Source organism: Hyla sarda, chromosome 2 (assembly GCF_029499605.1).
Source record: "Hyla sarda isolate aHylSar1 chromosome 2, aHylSar1.hap1, whole genome shotgun sequence".
In the NCBI taxonomy this organism is placed as follows: domain Eukaryota; kingdom Metazoa; phylum Chordata; class Amphibia; order Anura; family Hylidae; genus Hyla; species Hyla sarda.
In genome coordinates this window covers 381321817-381344291 of record NC_079190.1, presented here as the reverse complement: position 1 = coordinate 381344291, position 22475 = coordinate 381321817, and the positions used below count along the sequence as shown (strand labels likewise).

The following is a 22475-nucleotide window of genomic DNA, read 5'->3' as shown; positions in this document are numbered from 1 at the left end:
TCCCATAGACTTGCATTGAGGGGATGGGGCGTGACGTCACACGGGGGCAGAGTCGTGACATCACAAACTTCCGTTCCCGTGGACGGGACCCAGACCCTCCAGCGCTTCCGGACAAGAAACAAGTGGGTGCCGCATGGTATATTGCGGGGGTCCCCAGCAGCGGGACCCCCGCGATCAGACATCTTATCCCCTATCCTTTGGATAGGGGATAAGATGTCTAGGGGTGGAGTACCCCTTTAAGGTCTCAGGGCATACCTGTACGCCCTGAGACCAGTCCCTGTGTTTAAAACGGCATCACGCCGTGACCATGCATCACACCAGGTTAGTCCCGGCTGCTAGTTATAGCCGGGACCCTGGGCTAATAGCGCGCGGCACCGATCGTTGTGCCGTGCGCTATTAACCCTTCAGACGCGGCGATCAAAGTTGACCGCCACGTCTGAAAGTGAAAGGAAACGCTTCCCGGCAGCTCAGTCAGGCTGATCGGGACATCGCGATAAAATCGCAATGTCCCGATCAGCTAGGACGCAAGCGGAGACCCCCTTACCTTGCTCTGTCACGTCTGATAGGCGTTTGATTGCTCCAAGCCTGAGCTACAGGCTTGAGCAATCAAGCCACTATCTCGCTGATCCATGCAAAGCTATGGCTTTTCAGGGATCAGGGTAAAAGATCAGTGTGTGCAGTGCTATAGCTCCCTATGGGAGCTATAGCACTGCAAAAAAAAGTGAAAAAAAGAAGTTAACAAAGGTCATTTAACCCCTTCCCTAATAAAAGTTTGAATCCCCCCCCTTTTGCCATAAAAAAAAAAACTGTGTAAATAAAAATAAACATATGTGGTATCGCCTCGTGCGTAAATGTCCGAACTATAAATATATATTGTTAATTAAACCGCACGGTCAATGGCGTACGCGCAAAAAAATTCCAAAGTCCAACATAGCGTATTTTTGGTCACTTTTTATATCATAAAAAATGAATAAAAAGCGATCAATGAATCCAATCAATGCAAAAATGGTACCAATAAAACTGCAGAACACGGCACCAAAAATGAGCCCTCAAACCGGCCCATACGCGGAAAAATAAAAAAGTTATAGGGGTCAGAAGATGACAATTTTAAGCGTATAATGTAGTTATGATTTTTTTCAGAAGTACGACAAAATCCAACCTATATAAGTAGGGTATCTTTTTAATCGTATGGACCTACAGAATAAAGATAAGGTGTCATTTTTACCAAAAAATGCACTGCGTAGAAACGGAAGCCCCCAAAATTTACAGAATTACACTTTTTCTTCAATTTTGTCGCACAATTATTTTTTTTTCCGTTTCGCCGTGGATTTTTTGGTAAAATAACTGATGTCACTGCAAAGTAGAATTGATGGTGCAAAAAATAAGCCATCATATGGAATTTTATGTGCAAAATTTAAAGCGTTATGATTTTTAGAAGGTGATGAGGAAAAAATTAAAATGCAAAAACGGAAAAACGCTGAGTCCTTAAAGGACATCTGCAGCGTGATTAACACTTATCCCCTATCCACAGGATAGGGGATAAGTGTTTGATCGCGGGGGGTCCGACCGCTGGGACCCCCTGTGATCTCCTGTACGGGGCCGCGGCTGTCCCGTGCAGGGGGCGTGCCGGCCGCAGCATGACGTTGCACTCCTCCATACATCTCTATGGGAGAGGCGGAGAGGCAGCGATCATGCCTCCCCGCCTCCCCCATAGAACTGTGTGGGGGACGGGGAGGAGACAGGGCGTTACCGTTGACCTCTAGGTCGACGCTACTCGCCTTAGCGCTCACCATGAGTGCTAATGGCGGCGCCCCGTACAGGAGATCACAGGGGGTCCCAGCGGTCGGACCCCCCGCAGTCAAACACTTATCCCCTATCCTGTGGATAGGGGATAAGTGTCATACCGCTGCAGTTGTCCTTTAAGGGGTTGAGAGAACATTTGTAACTAGCAGTATGTTTCCACTGCAAATTATGCTACAATTCACTTGTTTGGGCACATGGACAGTCCGCAATAGTGGCAGATTTGCAGACCCATTGAAATGAATGGTAGCGTAACCCGCAGAGGTTTTTCTGCAGTGGGAAACCGGCTGCTAGTTACGAGCATGTGAACGTACCCTGAAGGAGAACTTCAGTAAAAAAAATGTTATCCACTATGTCCAGGCTGCCAGAGTAAAAATAATAAACTTTAACCCCTTCCCGCAGAATGACTTATATAAACGTCAAGTTATGCAGGTAGTTTGCGCATCTTGACGTTTATATAAGTCATTCAGTTAACCCGGCGATGTGCGGCAACGCACGGGTTAACAGGCAGAACTCCTGTTACCGGTGAGAGACAACTTCTGCAAGCCCCCCCAGGAACATCTGTGAATGGTCCTGGTCAACGTTCACCGTGATTGGTCCCTGTGGACCAATCACAGTGTCTCAGCTGACTGGGGGGGGGGGGGGTGAAAGTTCAGATCCCCCGCTCTGCCCACCCCTAGAAGTCCAGGCAGAGCGGGGGAAGATGACCCCGAGAGCTGCGGGGGACAATGTGGCGGGGGAGGGTGGGGTGGTGGCTGATCGGCGGAACTTACCTGGGACCAGCAGCAGGCACGGAGACCAGGGACAGGCGGCAGGCAAGTGGAGTAGGCAGCAGCTGCATCAGAGGCAGCAGTGAAGATCGCTGTAAAGTGATCTCCACTGCTGCTTCTAGGAGTTTCAAAACTACAACTCCCAGCATGCCCAGACAGCCTTTGGCTGTCCGGGCATGCTGGGAGTTGTAGTATTGCAACATCTGGAGGGCCACAGTTTGGAGACCACTGTGCATTGGTCTCCAATCTGTGCTCTTCCGGATATTGCAAAACTACAACTCTCTGCATGCCCAGACCGTCCAGGCATGCTGGGAGTAGTAGTTCTGTAAAATCTGGCCCTTCAGATGTTACCGAGCTACAACTCCCAGCATGCCTGGACTGTCTGGGCATGCCTGGAGTTGAAATTTTGCAACATCTGGAGGGCTACAGTTTGGATACCACTACACAGTGGTCTCCAAATTGTTCTCTTCCAGTTGTTCCAAAACTACAACTCCCAGCATGCACTTCGGCTGTCTGGGCGCGCTGGGAGTTGTTGTTTTGCAACAACTGGAGGCACACTGGTTGGGAAACATTGTCTGTTTCCTAACTCAGTGTTTCCCAACCCGTGTGCATCCAGCTTTTGCAAAACTATAACTCCCAGCATGCATTAACAGACCATGCATGCTGGGAGTTGTAGTTTTGCAACAGCTGGAGGCACACGGGTTGGGAAACACTGAGTTAAGTAACAAACTCTCAGTGTTTTGCAACCAGTGTGCCTTCAGCTGTTGCATAACTACAAGTCCCAGCATGCCCTTCTGCTCTCACTGCATGCTGAGAGTTGTAGTTTAGCAACAGCTGGAGGTTTGCCCCCCAATGTGAATGTACAGGGTACATTCACATGGGCGAGGGGTTTACAGCAAGTTTCTCACTGCAAGTTTGAGATGCAGCAAATTGTCCACTGCAGCTCAAACTCCCAGGGGAAAACTCTCTGTGAACCCCTGCCCATGTTAATGTACATATACACATACCCCAACATTGCCCCCGCCCCCCCTCCCCAATAAAAATGAAAAACATCTGGTACGGCACTGTTTCCAAAATGGAGCCTTCAGCTGTTGCAAAACAACAACTCCCAGTATTGCCGGACAGCCATTGACTATCCAGGCATGCTGGGAGTTTTGCAACAGCTAGAGGCACCCTGTTTGGGAATCAATGGCATAGAATACCCCTATGTCCATCCCTATGCAAATCCCTAATTTAGGCCTCAAATGCGCATGGCGCTCTCTCACTTCGGAGCCCTGTCTTATTTCAAGGCAACAGTTTAGGGCCACATATGGGGTATTTCCGTAATCGGGAGAAATTGCCTAACATATTTTGGGGGGCTTTTTCTTATAAAAAGGTAAAATAAATTTTTTTACACTAACTTGCTGGTGTTGCCCCATACTTTTTATTTTCACAGGAGGTAAAAGGAAAAAAAGACCCCTAAAATTTGTAATGCAATTTCTCCTAAGTACGGAAATACCCCATATGTGGACGTAAAATGCTCTGCACAACAAGGCTCAGGAGTGAGAGAGCGCCATGTACATTTGAGGTGATTTGCACGGGGGTGGCTGCTGGTTAAAGCGGTTCTGACATAAATGCAAAGAAAAACAAAAAACACGTGACCCCATTTTGGAAATTACACCCCTCACGGATCGTAACAAGGGGTATAGTGAGCCTTAACAACCCACATGTGTTTGAAGAATTTTCGTAGAAAATTAAAAATATTAATTTTTTCACTAAAATGCCGGTATTATCCCAAATTTTTCATTTTCACAAGGATCTACACCAACAACAGAGACCATAATGAACCAATATTTGTGCAAATAATATTATATTTTTATTGAGATACAAAAATTATTAAAAGTACATTAAAAACACACAGCAGAATACTCAGGTACAGCAGAATACTCAGGCAGAAGAGTGGGGGATGAGGGCACAAATGTAGATTATGTGATCATATAGAGTAAAAACTTGAACATGTATGATGGTATGGAGTCCTGGAGTTTGTCCTGGAGTTACAAAAGAAATATACATGCAAGTAGCAATGAATCTCCAGACGTTTTGAATAACATTTTTCATTTGCTCAGCCCACTGTTCCAAAAGTCTGTCAAACCAGTGGGGTTTAAATGCTCACTGCACCCCTTATTACATTCTGTGAGGGGTGTAGTTTCCAAAATGGGGTCACAATTGGGGGGGGGGCTTGGGGGGGTTGTCCACTGTTCTGGTAGCATGGGGGCTTTGTAAACGTACATAGCCCCCGACTTCCATTCCAAACAAATGCTCTCTTCTGAACATTGTAGTTCGCCCGCAGAGCACTTAACATCCACACTCCACACATAGGGTATTTCTATACTCAGAAAAAATGGGGTCACAAATTTTGGAGGGCATTTTCTCCTATAACCTGCATTTTAGTGAAGAAAAAATTTTATTTACACATCCGACTTTAACGAAAAGTCGTCAAACATTTGAGGGGTGTAGTTTCCAAAATAGAATGCCATGTGTTTTTTTTTGCTGTTGTGGAACCATAGGGGCTTCCTAAATGCGACATGCCCCCAAAAACCATTTCAGCAAAATTTGCTTTCAAAAAGCCAATTATGACTCCTTCTCTTCTGTGCATTGTAGTGCGCCAGCAGAGCACTTGACGTCCACATATGGGATATTTCCATACTCAGAAGAAATGGGGTTACAAATTGTGGGGGGCATTTTCTCCTATTACCTCTTGTAAAAATGGTAAATTTGGGGAAAAAATGCATTTTAGTGAAAGAAAAAAAATAGCATTTACACATCCGACTTTAAGGAAAAGTCATGAAACACCTGTGCGGTGTTAAGGCTCACTGTACCCCCTGATACATGCCTTGAGGGGTGTAGTTTCCAAAATAGTTTGCCATGTGTTCTTTTTTTTTTTTGCTGTTATGAAACCATAGGGGATTCCTAAATGCAACATGCCCCCTAAAAACCAATTCAGCAAAATTCACTCTCCAAAAACCCATCGTCGCTTCTGAGCCCTCTAGTGCACCCACAGAGTACTTTACGTTCACATATGGGATATTTCCTTACTCGAGAGAAATTGGGTTACACATTTTGGGGGGAATATTCTCCTTTTACCCCTTGTAAAAATTAAAAAACTGGGAATTTTTCACCAAGAAATGATGCAAGTATCACCAAAAATTTGCCACTTACCATTTACCATGAAAATTTAAGGTTGAATATGTCACAAAAAACAATCTTGGAATCAAATTCATAAGTAAAAGCATCCCAGAATAGGGCAATTTGACATACTGATTTTGTTAAAAAGTTGAGTTTTTTTTTAAACCAGTACAATAATAGTAAAGCATGTACCCATGGGTATCATTTTAATCGTATTGACATACAGAATAAATAAAATATAAAATTTTTTACATAAACTGTTCTGCCTAAAAATGATATCCCCCCCCCCAAAAGCTGCAAAACTGTGGTATTTTTTTTTTAATTTCCCCACAAAATAATATTTTTTTGGGGTTCGCTGTACAATTTATGAAAACATTTATTTCTAAGCTGTAAATATACACGGCTCCCTATGGAGCTCCCCCCCCCCCCCCCCCCACATCCTTTTCCCTGTTACCTTCTACTCTCCTCTCCTATGTTTGTTGAGCCCATAGACAGCACACACAGACTTAGTATGTATCTTTCAAGACCTGGGATGACTCCTATTGGCTTGGAGTCCTGATGATGTCACCAAAGGTCCTAGAAGATCCAAAGTAACTGTGTGATGTCTATGGGCTCTGTGCAACCCGGACAGATTTCGGGCTATATTCTCATCAGTGGGGTTGCTGGGATCAGTGTCAACCGGGGCGGTAGAAAATGGTGTCATCCCCCTTCTCCAGAAACTGTGAGCACAATTTCAACCTAAAAGTAAAAAAAGAAGTGATATCTCTCTCGATCCCCCACAGCTGCTGTGCTGACCCTCCTGGTCTTTGCTCATTACTGCTAAGGAAAATGTACTTTTGTATTTTGTTTTACGTGAAAAAAGCAGGCACAAAAAAAAAAAAAGGGGAGTCTGTTTTTTTGCAGATTATTGTTAGCAAATTTTCCTATGTGTGAATTCAGCCAGTGTGTAGTAAAAAAATTGTTTTGGGGGCTTTGGGTATTTAAAAAAATGTTTTTAATTACTTTTTTAATAGTTATTTTAGCAGAACACCCCTGACACACATGGCAGTCCTCCCCTTGCTGCCATAGACACCCATCAGCACTAGTGATCGTGTTGCCAGGAAGCTGATGAATGGTCCACTTAAACTCTCATTATGTAAGGGGTTAATCTACCAGGAGCGGAAGACTTATGTCTCGGGTTATGGTAGTTACAGTGGGTGACTGTGCTGCCCTATTCTAGTGCTGTCATTAAAACATGGCAGGCTAGAATTTGAACCCTTTATGATCTCCTTAAAAAGTTGTATTGGTGATCATTAAAAGGGTTGTTCAGCAAAAAAAAAAAAAAACATTTTCAATGAATGTGTCCAGGCCGTGGGCTGCAGACAGTATTGCTGCTCGCCAGTTGTTGGCCCACAGCCTGGACACATTCATTGAAAAAAAATATTTTTGCTGGAAAACTCCTTTTTTTCGCATTTTAGTGTCAAATCAACCAATTTTATTGTAATAGGCAAGAAGGTAGCAATACCAAAGTAAAGCAAAAGTATCGGGACGCAGCCCGAATCAACAAAAAAGGCTAAATCAAATGAACAAAAGGAAATAGGAAAATAAACAAGTCCATGGGTCAAGCATGTGTGGACGAAAACAGACAGCAGGGTAATAAAACAGAACGGGTGTTGTCAGTGATTACGTTAGAGATAAGGTATGGCGAATCTCCGGGCAATAGGAGGATGACATCCAAGGAGACCAAACCCTCTCGTAGGAGGCCATCATGTCGGCGCGAACCGCGTTAATTTTTTCAAAGATCAGAATATCATTAACTCTATCAACTACTCTATCAATAGACAGGACTGGGCTCTTCCAGCATGTTGCTATATGGATCCGCGCAGCCAGCAGTATGAATTGCGCTAATCTAAACTGGCTGTTGGGCATCCTGCGCGGCCGTCTGCCGAGGAGACAAAAAGCAGGTTGGAGGGGACAGCGAAAAGAGAGAACAGAGTGAAGAATAGAAAGAACAGATGTCCAGAAAGCTTTAGCGAGAGGACAGGTCCACCACATTTGAAGCATGGTTCCCCTATCTGCACAACCTCTAAAACATAAGGGAGAGGCACTGGGGAAGATGGAATGTATTCTCGTGGGAACATAATACGTCCTATGTAATATTTTCAGTGACGTCTCAGTAAGGGACACTTGCCAGCTCCCTCTACTCAAGGTATCGCAGCACTCCCTCCATTCCTCTAGAGACATCTCCATATGGAAATCAGCCTCCCATTGAAGCATGAACGACAGTTTAGTGTCGGGTGGGGGAGAATTTAGCAAACCATATATTATGGCTAGAAGTCCTCGTCTAGAAGGACTATATAGCATAAGACGTTCAAACCTAGTCAACTGTGGTATGGTGCGTGCAGGAAAATTGGAATGTAGGAAGGAAAAGATCTGGTGCATTCGGAAGAGTTCTGAGGGCGGGGGGTGAAATTGTAGAGTAAACACTTCTTTTGTCATCAGAACCCCACGTTTTTCTTTGTTTAATGGGACTCGTCAGGGTTGCCCGTTATCCCCGCTGATCTTTGCACTCTGTATTGAGCCTTTGGCTGCCATGATCAGGGGCGATCCGGACATAACTGGTATTTCCTTGCATGATAGGGAGTTCAAGGTTTGTTTATTTGCTGATGATGTCCTTCTTACGCTTTCTCGACCTCTACTGTCTCTTCCTTCTCTCTATAGGGTCCTGCATGACTATGGGGTGGTTTCTGGCTACAAGGTAAATCTTTCTAAGTCAGAGGCTCTTCCTCTTAACCTTCCCCCTCATCTTTCTACTCTTTTACGCTCTAACTTTTCTTTTCGGTGGTCTCCCTCTGCTATTAAATACCTTGGGGTCTGGATCTCCTCTCACTATTCCTCACTATACTCTACCAACTATCTCCCCCTATTCAGGGATCTCCGTGCCCTTATGGAAAAATGGCGCTCGCAATATATTTCTTTTTTTGGCCGCATTGCTGCGGTGAAAATGACTGTCCTTCCGAAACTCCTCTACTTTTTTGAAACCCTGCCAGTTCGGGTCCCGCTGTCGGCCCTGCGCTCCCTACAGGTGGCTATTTTTCGGTTCATTTGGGACGGTAAAAGGCATCGGCTACCGATGTCCGTGATGTTGGCTGGGCGGGCGTTTGGGGGTCTGGCGGTCCCGGATGTAGTGAAGTATTACTGGGCTGCCCATTTGCGCCATCTCGCGGCGTGGTCCACCTATCATGCCTACAGCCGCTGGATGGAAATAGAGAAGCTGTGGTTAGCGCCTATCCACCCTAACGCTCTCCTCTGGACTCTTCCTGCCTCTGCTCCTACTCTCTCCCCTCTCCTGGGTCCTATGGCATTTTCTAAATATGTGTGGAATTACTGTTCAGTCAAATTTAAATTACTGTCTCCCTCTTCCCCTCTTCAATCTTTCCTTTATCATCCTAGTTTTCCCCCTGGCCGGACCTCTCTTATGGTAAGGGAATGGGGGTCTAGAGGCCTTTTTTGCTGGGCGGATGTAGTTGATCCTTTGATGCGTACCCTCTTGCCCTTCTCTCAGTTACAGTCTCGTTGGGATCTCCCCTCGTCTGAGCGTTTTCATTATTCACAGCTACGACATTTTATGTCCTCCATGCTGGGTGCGCTAGTGGTATCTTCCCCTACGGGGTTTGAACGGCTGTGTCGTGGTGGACCTCAGGCGAGGGGGCTTCTTTCCGATATTTATTCCTTGCTAATCCAACCTCAGGAGGGAGTCCTGGTATCTCATCGCTATATGTCTCGCTGGGAGGAGGCACTTAATACTACTATCACTCTCCCTCAATGGAAGATAATATGGGAGCGGGCCTCTAGGGCATCTATATGTACGGCTTATAAGGAGACTCAATACAAATTACTTATGGGTTGGTACCATACTCCAGAGTTATTGAATAGGCTGAATCCCGATATCCCCCCCCCAGTGCTGGCGTTGTGGGGTGGGTTTGGGCTCTCTGTTTCATGTTTTCTGGTCCTGCCCTCTTATCACGGGGTACTGGGAGTTAGTGAGTTGTTTGGTATCAGATGTTCTTGGAGTCTCGGTCCCTCCTGACCCTCAGGTCTACCTCTTGCACCTTTCACACTCTGCTCTGCCCAAGAAACTGTTTAAACTGGCTATGCATATGTTCTTGGCAGCTAAGACACTTGTTGCTAAATGCTGGAAGAGGACTCTTCCTCCCTCTGAATCGGACCTACTCTCCCGAATACGTGATATACGCTCTTTAGAATACCTCACTGCCTCTTTGAATAATATTATCCCTGCCTTCCTTTCAGTTTGGGAACCATGGGACCGTTTCTCTGACAGGCAACCTCCCTGAGGCGGTACTGACATCCTCCTTCCCCCCCCCCCCCCTCTTTCCCCTCCCTCCTTGTTCCCCCTCCCCCCCCCTTTCTGTTTGTTTGTTTGTTGTTGTTTGTTCGAGGTTCTGTTGTCCTTGTCTCCTTTTTGTCTTTGTTTCTGTCTTCTCTCTTTGTCTTCGTGTTGTAGAGTCTTAGTTCTCTCTTTGAGTATTTGGCTATAAACCTATGTTCATTCACTACAGTCTTTATGGGTTATCTGGGATTGGGGCTAGTTGTATTGGACTACAACTGTTTCTGAATGCTCTGGTCTCTATCTTAGCTTGTCATTTGCCCTGATGTGATCGCTCTGGGCATTGCCCCAGATTATGCTTTGAATGTGTTTTACTAACTTTCTATTTTTTATGTGAAAATCTTTAATAAAAATTACAGTTGACAAAAAAAAAAAGAACCCCACGAGTATGGAATTGATGAGCAGTAGTCAGGGACTGTGAAGACCACCAACGGAATGAAGAATGAGCCAGACCAGGTGGAAAAAAAGGGTTACAGAGGATGGGTAGGAGGGGAGGAGGGCAAGATTGTAAGTGAAAGCGAAAGCGGACCAGTCGCCAAAGGGAAAGGGAATGAAGAGTGAGAAGAGCAGAGTAAGGGACGTATTTAGCAACAGGTTGAGTAGACCACATTAGGGAAGAGAAGGAGTGGGGAGAGAGGAGAGAGGATTCGAGGTGAACCCAAATGGGGGTATCGCTATCCGCCAGGAACCAGGCCATCTGTCCTAGTCTGGCAGCATAATAGTATTTTTGGAAGTTGGGGACGGACATACCACCTAAACGCTTATGAAGGTACATTACATTACGTGCTATGCAGGGGGTCTTGGATTTCCATATAAATCTAAAGACATCGGACTGGAGGGACTTGAGATCCGCCGTCGAGACCGGAACTGGAAGAGTGCGAAACAGGTATAGTAGTTTAGGCAGAATCACCATTTTAACCGTGTTTACTCTTCCGATCCATGATAAGTATGGCCTGTCCCAAGTGCGGATATCATGTCGGATAGATTTGTATAGGGGCGGGTAGTTCGCACCATAGAGGGAAGCAACCGCCGGGGTTATACGAACACCTAAATAAGACAGGGTAGGCATTGGAGGGGGAAAGTTAAAGTTAAGGGAAATCAACTTTTGCGTGTGGAGAGGAACGTGTATATAGAGTGTTTCAGACTTAGATGGACTAATCCGGAGGCCCGAGCAAGTCGAGAAGTCAGTGAGTAGGCGAAACAGGTTAGGTAAAGATGATAGGGGGTGTGTCAGGGAGAGAAGGAGGTCATCGGCAAACAAACAAAGTTTATGGATGGAGTCCTTAATCGTAACCCCCAGCACAGTGGGGGAGGCTCGTAGGGATCTCGCCAGGGGCTCCATCGCCAGAGCAAAAAGAGCAGGGGACAACGGGCATCCCTGGCGAGTGCCCCTCTTAATTATAATCGGGGAAGGGGAAGAGGTAGGGAGTTTGAGAAAAGCCGTAGGGTTGGAGTATAGCAGGTGCAGAAGGTGTACAAAGGGCCCAGTGAACCCCATTTTAGAGAGGTATGGCCAGAAAACTGAGTCGAAGGCCTTTTCTATGTCTAAGGCCAATAGCATAACAGGAGTAGAAGTGGAGGAGGCCCAATGTACTACCCCCAGCACCTTTCTAATATTGTCCGCCGCCTGTCTCCCCGGTATAAAGCCCACTTGGTCAGCGTGAATAACACGGGGCAATATAGTGTTCAGTCTGCGTGCCAGGATAGACGTTAAGATCTTCGTATCCAAATTAATTAAGGAGATTGGGTGGTAATTAGAGACCAGGGATGGGTCCTTCTGGGGTTTGGGGATCACCGTTATAAGGGCATCTAAGTACTCGGGGCAAAGAGGGAGCCTTGAAAAGGGTATTATAAAGGTTAACTAGATGGGGAACTAGAATAGGAGAGAATTTCTTATAATACATTGCAGACAGGCCATCTGGGCCAGGGGCTTTTCCCAATTTCAGAGATGCAATCGTATCTGATACATCTTCGTATGAGATCGGAGAATTAAGGAGATTCCTCTCGGGGTCAGTGAGAGAGGGGAGGGAGGTAGAGTCAAGAAAAGAGTTCAGACAGGGAGCAAAGGTAGGCGACTGGTCAGGGATAAAATAGAGTCTAGAGTAGTAAGAGTGAAAAGTCTGGTAAATCTTGTCAGGGTGGGAAGACCGGGAACCAGGATGCAACTGAATGGTGTGAACATAATTAAGCCGTTGTTTGCTGCGGAGCATATTGGCAAGCAACCTATCCGGCTTATTGGCATAGCGGTAGTATGTGGCCTTAGTCCACCTAAGCGCTTTTTCCACTCCGGTGGACAGGACAGCATCCAGTCGCAATCTGGTATCCCGGATAGCATTGTGGAGATAAAGAGAGGGAGCACGCTGGTGAGCCAGGGTGAGTCGAGAAAGCTTGTTGTGTAGCGTATGTTGAAGGTGGGAGCGACCTCTTTTCATGTATGAGGCTAGCGATATGAGCCTTCCCCTAATGAAGGCCTTGTGGGCAGACCATACCCAGATCGGGTTTGAGTTTGGAGTAGCATTGGTGGAAAAGTAGGATGTGAGATCCGCTGTAAGAGAACGTTTAACTGTCTGGTTAGTCAGCATAGACTCGTTAAGTCTCCAGGAGAAAGGTGTGGTAGGACCACCTACGAGATCCAGCTCTACACATATCATCTGATGGTCAGACCAGGGAGAGGCAATGTGTCTCGCGTACAGAAGGCACGGCAGAGTAGAGGTGTTGAGAAGTAGCCAGTCTATGCGAGTGTAATTTTTCTGGGAGGATGAATAGTAAGAATACCCCCTCGCCTGACCATTGTGCTCCCTCCATGCATCAGCAAGTTGAAGTGAATGGAAGGCCGAAACCAACCTTTTCTGCAACGCTCTAGACCTACCTAAGGGACTAGGGGAGGACCTGTCCAAGTCGCCATCGTAGACGAAATTAAAATCTCCCGCCCACACCAGAACATCATAAGAGTATGATAGGAGTAAAGAGCAGAGAGAAAGAAAGAATGAAATAGGAGAAGAGTTAGGAGCATAAGAGTTAAGTAAACAGATCTGCTTACCATACAGGGTGCCCAACAGCAAGACATACCTGCCTTCGGAGTCTGTATTAACGCGGGTCACCTAGAATGGCAACATATTTTTCAAACAAATCAGTACCCCCCTGCTTTTGGAGACAAAAGATGAGACATATAACCGGGAGTACTGGGAGTGGAGGAAGCTAGGGCAGGAGGACTGAGAGAAGTGAGTCTCCTGAATGCAAATTATATCAGGGCGGTAGCATCTATAATCTATGAAAGCTTTCCTCCGTTTGGGGGGGGAATTAAATCCCCTGACATTATGGGAAATTATCTTACACATAAGACAGAAGACCAGGCAATGCGGAGACGGGACAAACACGCAAAGACAAAACAACCATAGAACACATGGACCCTCTGACGAACAAAAATTAACAACATCAAACCACAAACAAAACACTGAACAAACAGAAAAAAGTCAAACTGGAAAGCGAAGCCGTATAATATAGCGGCTCCGCTTACTTCCATCTCTTGAATGAAACGAAGGTCACATCAGTCCAGTCACACCAGCCCTTCCAGGATCGGTGGCTTCAGGACGCCAGATGAGAGGGGGTCACGGGTATCGGTAAGTCAACCTTCAGGGGCCATCCCCAGGTACCGCTGTGATTTACGCTGGGTCGAGGGAACACTGGTCCAGGACTTGGCGGGTCGGGGGCCCCTCCGAGGCAAGTCGGTTGCAGGAGGCTGTTCCGGGGCAGTCCAGGGGATACCCTCTTTAGTGAGGGCAGTTTGGGCCTCAGACAGGGAGCGAAATTGGTAGGGGCATCCCTTAAGTTGGCAGATGAGGGAAAATGGAAATCCCCATTTATACTTCACCCCCTCCCGGACCAGGGCTAGCGTGATGTGGCGAAATGTCCTGCGCCTTTCCAGCGTGGACGGGGATAAATCCGAGTAGAGGCGCACTTCAGCAGGCATGCCAGGTAGCGCTGTCAGGTTGCGGGCGGCAAAGAGCAGGGGATCTCTCACCTCCGGGTAATGCAGTCGGAGGACCACGTCCCTCGGCATCTCAGAGGATCTCGGGCGACCCAGGGCTCTGTGGACACGGTCCATACGGAGAAGCTCGGGCTCATATTGAGGCAGTAGGGCCTGGAACATCGCGTCGACCGCAGATTTCAGGTTAGTCTCCGACTCAGGTAGTCCCCGAATGCGAATATTGGCTCTGCGGGAGCGGTTCTCCAGGTCTTCAAGTTTGAATTCGATAGCGTCAAGCTTGGCTGTATGCAGATCGATATCCCGGCGGTCAGACTCCGCGGCCTCTGCTAAGTCGTCCAACTTGTTTTCATTGTCGGAGACTCTCTGACCCAGATCTTGAAGCTGCGCCGCGAAGTCTGAGACAGCTTTTCTGAGCTCCGACTGGAACATTTGCTTGATCTGGCGGAACATATCTGCCGGGGACATCTGCGCCAGGTCCGGCTCCCCTTCTTCATCAGACGCCATATCAGAGCGGTGTGGGGAGGTTGCCGCCGCCGCCATATTGGGTTTCGGGGAGGCTCTGAAAAAGTCCGGAATGGACTGAGAAAGACGCTGAGAGAGGTTCTTATTTCGTGACCGCTGCCTCCTGGGCATGACCAGGTCCAGTTCGCACTGAAACCACAGCGTGTGGAGCCTTTAGGGCGCTGATTAGGGCTTAAATAGGTGAGACTGGCGTGGAGCTTACATCACCCACGTCTCTTCCGGTAAGCCGCTCGCATGCGCCCTCTTTTTTCGCATTTTATGTACATAGATAAAAGCTGAGGCATACACGCACGCTAGCATCCACATACACCACTTACACACATTTATTCACAAGTACACCACACTTATGCACTTACATAAAATCATACAATACACCAGTGGTCTCCAAACTGAGGACATCCATGCAAAACTCCCAGCATGCCCTGAAAGCCAATAGCTGTCTGGACATGCTGGGAGTTGTAGTTTTGCAACAGCTGGATGAACTCAATTTGGACACCACTGTAATACATGTACTTACCTCTAAATGTTTCATGTAGCCAGTCTCCTCCAAGATATTTTACTCTGATCGTGGGACAGCTGTGAATGAGGGGTGTCTAAAGCAGCTGAAGTGTTGAGGAGGAGGACGGGATAAATGGAACAGGCAGCTTCCTGGCTTTGATAGCCTTTGACCTCTGCAGGCTGCTGTGCTGATCTGCCTCTCCCCCTCCTCTCTGTCCAGCTCGTACAGGACAGAAGAAGACTGAAGATGCACAGCAGGGGACTACACCAGGCTCCTCATTACAGCTGCACAGTGAGTGACAGGGATGGACCCCACTAACAACGCCACTGATTCTCACTACTGTATTTTGCCGCGATTTGTTGACGTAAATATGGACGTTAATATGTTCAGAGGGCCCTCTTTTGGATGGGGGCCCTGGGCAACTGCCCCGGTTGCCCCCCCACCCCCCCCCTAATGCCGGCCCTGCTGCTCTATTATAAAAGTATAATTTCAAACAATTTTAGAAATCTCTTTATTGTAAAAAAAATTTGTGAACAATAAAGAGAATAGCATCTTTCAAAGTACTTTCTGTAAATAACTGGCATGGTGCACCAATATCTCTTCACAGGTAATTGACCTAAGATTTAATAGGAGGTGAAACTGATGAGAATGTGATACTTGAAAAAATATTTAAGAGGAATAAATTAGGTGGAAAAAAATTAAAGAGGAATATATTAGGTGGCTTCTCAATCCAGCACTGTTGTATAGTGATAAAGAATAGGAAATGTTATACAGTTACTAGCTGCGTCATTAGGGCACAAGACAACCTTTCAAATAAATCCTATTAATCTACATGCCACCCGACCAATGATGGATTGTGTAAAAAATATTGAAGATTTATCAAATGTAAATTTGACCAGTTGCCCATAGCAACCAATCAGATTGCTTCTTTCATTTTTGAAAAGGCCTCTGAAAAATGAAAGAAGTGATTCAATTGGTTCCTCTGCACAGGTTTTGATAAATCTTCCCAAATATCCTCCTTATGGTATGTTTTAAGTTTATTAACCCCTTAAGGACCAGGCCATTTTACACTTTAGGACCAGAGCGTTTTTTGAACATCTGACCACTGTCAATTTAAACATTAATAACTCTGGGATGCTTTTAGTTATCATTCTGATTCCGAGATTGTTTTTTCGTGACATATTCTACTTTAACATGGTGGTAAATTTTTGTGGTAACTTGGATCCTTTCATGGTGAAAAATCCCAAAATTTGATGAAAAAAGTATGTAGTGTGTGGTGCTTGTGAAAAGTGTATAACAGTAATAGAAAAAGCTGCGGCCTCCCAAAAAAAGGGGTGGAGCACGCAGCTCCCTGAACCCCTAATAGGACCCGGGGGAAGGGATCAGACCCTAATAGGACCCTGGGGGACCTATTAGGGGGTCAGGGGGGGGGGTTATTAAAAGAAGAAAAAAAAAGCTGCTGCCAACAAAAAAAAACGGATGGCGCATGCAGCTCCATTTATTAACTCCTACCTGTCCCTGCAGTCCGCTGTCCCTATTGTAAGGCTCCTAGGGGGGCTCCGGAGCTCCGAGGGGGGATCCACGGTCTTCTCCTCACTGCTGCACCCGCTGACTGAACACAGAGAGCGGGTGCAGCAGCGGGAAGGGACCGTTAACCCCTCCTCTGCCGCGCTACTATTGGCCAGACGATCGCCAGCCAATAGTAGCGTTGCTGGGGAGGTGACAGTATTGTCACCTCTCCCCAGCAACGGCAGGTGATTGGCGGTGTATCGTACACCGCCGAACACCATCTAGTTTCGGGTCACCACTGACCGGAATGACTGGAATCACCTCAGATTGCCCGATCAGCGGCGATCGCCGACTTTTGGGGTTCCCGGGACCCCCCTCGGCGTTTGCCTCGAACACCTGCTGAACGATTTCAGCAGGCGTCTGGTTTCGCAACCCGCCCAGTGCGTGGCGGGATGCGAAATTCCCACGGACGTATGAGTATGTGCCTGTTCCTTAAGACCCAGGGCGCATGGACGTACTCATACATACTTGGTCCTTAAGGGGTTAAGTGGGGTGGTTATACAGATATCTCTCTAGGCTAGTCTAGGGCTATATCATTACTTCTCCAGCAATATGAGTCACACAACCTAAAGATCTCTGTGTCACTCAGCTGCATCGCAGCTTCAGAAGGCAAGTGGGGTCATGTTGCGACTTACAACTGCCCACGAACATTACTAGATGGAGATGGATTTCTGGCGAATGTCATATCAAAAACACATCAAAGAGAAAAAAGGGGGGTGCGGAGCGCTCACCGTTCCAGTTGTCGGCAGACACGACCAGGTAATCCCAGGACCGCTTCGGTCTATATGGAGACCAGGTGATGTGACGACCGATTCGGTCTATGCAGGAGAGCTGCAGGTGGACTGGGGGAGTTCAGACATCAGGCAGTTCACAGTCATAACCACATGGTGGTTGCAGTGCGACCTCATTTACTCTCATAAGCTGTGAAGTCACACAATTCAGAGAGCACAATTCAGCTTTGTGATCCATATTGTGGCAAAAGTCTTCATGTTGCCCTAGCCTCACACAGACAACCCAATAATGTAAATAATCACTGTGTGATCCTATAGGGAATTTGTGCCCAGGTATTATTAGTTATTTTTATAATACCCCTAGTTAGAGGTTAAAACACAAATGCAAGTACAGTTAACAGAGAACATGACAGACTAATAATGAGGGAGAGAGGGTCCTTCCCATGAGGGCCTACAACCTACAAGGCAAGACTAATTACAGCTAATGGAGTCCCAGCAGGAAAACACTTTATTATCTACTTTTTGTCAACAGACCCCTCGAACAAATTAGGATTGTCCAAGCATAGAACCCCTTTAGAAGCAAAAGTATCTCCTGTTTTTACTTTTTTTTTCTGTTTAAATTTTTTATTGTTGATTTTTTTATACAATGTTTTCTGTACATGATTATGCAGACCACCATCTTGGCTGAGCTGCTTAGCTGTTATAATGGGGAAAAAAAAACTTAAAATGGGGGACTTTAGAAGCATCAGAACTGGAATGGTGGGGAATCCTTAACCCCTTAGGGACAATGGCCGGCATTTATCATTGTAGGTGTAAGTGAAGCATTTTTTACACCTTTTTTTGTGTGTTGGTAATGTGTAGGAGCACCGTATTTATTAAATGGTCACAGAGCATTTGATACATTTTGTGCAGGTCAAATTTTCTGAAATTTCTCTCTTCACATACACCAAAAAGCTAAGCTAAGTCTGGGCTGGTGTACATTTAGAGACTTTTCAGTGGCTTTGCGCCTTTTTTACTTTTTGTGAAAAGGCGCAGTTCATAAAACCCTTCCATATCATGTCTATTGCCAAAATCAGTGGATTGCAACTCAAAATCAGCAGAAATGTGTAAACCAAAAGGCACAAAAAAAGGCGCAAATAAACCCTGCTTGTGCCTTTTTTGCGCTTTTTCTAGACACAATAAACAGTATAAAGACAGTGATAAATGTCGGCCAATACGTGTGTATGTCCTTTTGCCCTGGTACGTAATGATCAAGGATGTACATTTACGTCCTGAGCTGCATTCTGTGAAATAAGCGCAGGAGCTGCAGTCGCTTCATAATCTGTTAGTAATGGCTGCTGCCGATGTCCATCATTAACCTCTTAAGTGCCGTGATCAAGAAAGATCATGGCAGTTGCTGCTATCTCTAACACTAAGGGCACAAAAAATCCCTCTAACAGACATGAATTATTCTCTGAGCAGCAGCTAAGTGGTAGCAAATTTGTAATGAAGACTATATATAAAGCTGTATCATTCTGCATTCAAGAAACAAGGGAACAATAAATAAAATTGCATGCAAAAGTGTCCATAGCCTTTAACACAAAATAGAACATTAAGTAGATAAGATTATGTAGAACAGCTTGTAGATGTGTTGTAGGAGTCTAAATGAATTTCACCTTAGAGAAATTTACAAGCAATTGTAGTATTTCACAGAAAAGAACAATAGTTGTGGAATAAAAGAATGTATATAGTGTACACTGTGTTTATTTGCTTGAAATATTAATCCTCTTTCTTTGTTGTTAGTTTACATTTCTTTTTTAATAAAATAAAAATGACCAAAACATTTTTCTTCCTGCAGCATTTCAAAGTTTGATGAACGTTGCTGCTTCTTGTATGTTCATGACAATTCTGATGACTTTCAAATTTACTTTTCCACTGAGGACCAGTGCAGTAGGTAGGTATATATTTTTGAAATGTGTTAGTGATAAAGGGCTTTGGAAGGGGAGTATTGAAGAGGGCAGGGGGTTGTGCCAGTCCATGGGCACATGTTATGTGACCCTGATTACAGTCTGTATATCTGTGCTGGAACAGTACTGGCAGATAGTATGGTGAGCTGGCAGAATTTTGCATGAGAAAGCTTCGAATCCGTAGGAATGGAGACTAGGTGAACTTGTTTTTCACACCAGTGTCAAAAGCTTCACGTCTCAGTCAGCAAAGTCCTGACAATAGAAACACAAACACTGCTGACTTTTTCCCATGGAAATTTTCATACAGACGTTTGTGCACCTACAGAGCAGAGGCTTTTTGTATGTGCCAGCTCTACCTTACAGTTTTAAGTCTGGTAATATATCTATCTATCTATCTATCTCTATATCTTTCATGTCTATAATAGCAGTCATATTTTTATATACAATAGTTGTGCTGAAAGGAAGTTGTCAATTTGTACCCACAGAGTTAAGTTACAGGGACTTTTAATATGATCAACCTATCTTGTACCGATGCTGATTTACAGCCTTTATAGTCCAGCTTATGATTTCTGCATGTCTCAGAGCAGAATTCTCCCATTATATTTTACTTGCACAGAACTCTATTTTTTTTCCTCCTTTTACACAGGCTGATTATTGGGCAAAAGACCTTTCCAAGGATAGCTCATTCACGATAATCAGCCTGTTTAACAGGATTGGATCTTTAGTGTAGCCAATGAAATCATCTTTTTTGGCTGCACATCCCCCTTTTGTAATTAGCCATGCCATGACTAAGGGCCCTAATGGACCCTAAATGCATCAGCTTTTCTGTCTTGTATGTTGCTTGCTGGTTGAAATAAAGAGTTCCTGTTTTACCGCACCTATTGAGCTGATCTCACACATTTATACATATTTCTCATTACAAATAAATTCTAATAGCATCATTTATTTTAGCATCATTTACCTGCTGTGTATATTGAGCAAAGTGTTTAACAAATCATTTTGCCATTTATAAAGGTTTTGTACTCTTGTGAAAGAAATCATCACGGATGTTGTAGGTAGCACAGTAGAATTGGAGGGTGAAGCAGATGGTGACACTTTAGAGGTGAGTAGATGCATATGAAGTAGTACAGTACATATAATACCTACCTGAGGGCCTCCTGAAGAGGACACACTTGCATTAATAAAATGCAAATAACTTTTTGTTTAAAGGACATCTGTATTGCAATATAACTTATCCCCTATCCAAAGGATAGGGGATAAGTAATAGATTGCGGGGGGTCCAAGCGCTGGGGCCCCCCGCGATCTCCTGGATGGGGCCGCCGCAGTCTGCAGGAAGTGCAGTGTCGTCCCCAGCAGAAAGCTGTGGCAGACACGCCCCCTCCATGTATCTCTATGGGCGTGTTAGCTGCCGCATCATGCGGGGACGGAACGCCCCCTTTCCAGCATACTGCCACGGCCCCATACAGGAGATCGCGGAGGGGCATCAGCGTTTGGACCCCCCCGCAATCTATTACTTATCCCCTATACGAAGGATAGGGGATAAGTTATATTGCAATACAGATGTCCTTTAAGCAAAACCACTACTCCATTCAGGAACATACATGTATTTTGGCTTATTTTAGTCCTATACTCAATATTAGAATAGTTTTCTGCATGATCCTTGCTACATGCAATTATTATATGCTTCTTGATATGATGATTGTATGTTGATTTGTATGGCTTTCAGTATGAATATGACTATGATGGAAATGGAGACAGAGTGATCCTGGGCAAAGGTACCTATGGAGTAGTATATGCAGGCCGTGATCTCAGCAATCAGGTCCGTATAGCAATCAAGGAGATACCAGAAAGAGACAGTAGGTGAGTCTCATACTTGTATGTCTGTACTGTAGAAAAATCGTACCTAGAAATAGACTGGTGATAATGACATTATTTAGAAGTTGTAATGAAAAATATTTTGCCATTTTACAGATATTCCCAACCACTTCATGAAGAAATTGCACTTCATAAATATCTTAAACATCGCAACATTGTTCAATATCTTGGCTCCGTTTCAGAAGATGGATATATCAAGATCTTTATGGAACAAGTCCCAGGAGGTGTGTTTCATATTTGTGCTCAATATACTTAAAGGTGTATTCCGGGATTTTTGGTTGTTTGAATGTGCTGCTCTCCCGCCCATTCTTCACATATCAATGTGGAGAGACAAACTAGCGCTGGGTGGCACATTTTCTGAGACAACCATAGGATGCCCAGCACGTTCTGTGCACAAGTTTCGTTTATAAGAAAGGGGCTCACCCATGGAACTCACTGAGCATCATACAGTTGCCTCGGCAGCTGTACACCCAGCGTCAGTTGCGTCTCTTCTCACTGATATTTCAGTGCAGGATTCAAAGCTGCTTAGATTTATAAATGAATAACTCCATTACCTGGATAAAGGTCTCTTTCTGTTAACAGGTAGCCTTTCAGTTCTTTTGAGATCTAAATGGGGCCCAATGAAGGAACCTACCATTAAATTTTATACAAAACAAATCTTGGAAGGATTGAAGTATCTTCATGAGAATCAAATAGTTCACCGAGATATAAAGGTAATTTAAATGTCTTTGTATGGGATTTTACAATATTGTAGTATTACGGAGGCATTAACATTACTTTTTGCACAAAATAAAATTGTGGACGATCCGGTCGTTAGGGTAAACCAGGAAATTATATAATTTACCATACCTGTTGCTTTTTGGTTAAAGGGGTACTTCAGCCCTTAGACATCCTATCCCCTATCCAAAGGATAGGGGATAAGATATTCGATTGTGGGGGTCCCGCCACTGGGAACCCCCGCAATCTCTCATGCAGAGCCCCCTATCATCAGCCTCAAGGAGCGAAGATCGCTCCTTGTCTGATGATTTAGGATTACGGGGCTGGAGTATTGGGACGTCACGGCTCTGCCCCTTTGTGTCGTCACGCCCCGCTCCCTCAATGCAAGTCTATGGGAGGGAGCATGACTGCAGCCATGCCCTCTCCCATAGACTTGCATTTAGGGGGCAGGGCCTAACGTCACAAGGGGGTGGGGCCATGACATCACTATACTCCGGCCCCGTGAT

At 45.3% G+C, this 22475-nt stretch overlaps 1 protein-coding gene across 4 annotated transcripts in view; it reads left to right on the top strand.

Annotated features, from left to right (window-relative positions):
• MAP3K15 (mitogen-activated protein kinase kinase kinase 15) overlaps positions 1-22475 on the top strand; it is a 204224-nt gene that overhangs the window by 147468 nt on the left and 34281 nt on the right. For all 4 annotated transcript variants that reach the window (XM_056558511.1, XM_056558512.1, XM_056558513.1 and 1 more), the window contains 5 exons: positions 19269-19364; positions 20392-20479; positions 21104-21237; positions 21349-21476; positions 21835-21965. In XM_056558511.1, the coding sequence (XP_056414486.1) occupies positions 19269-19364; positions 20392-20479; positions 21104-21237; positions 21349-21476; positions 21835-21965 (577 nt within the window). The remainder of the gene's footprint in view (positions 1-19268; positions 19365-20391; positions 20480-21103; positions 21238-21348; positions 21477-21834; positions 21966-22475) is intronic.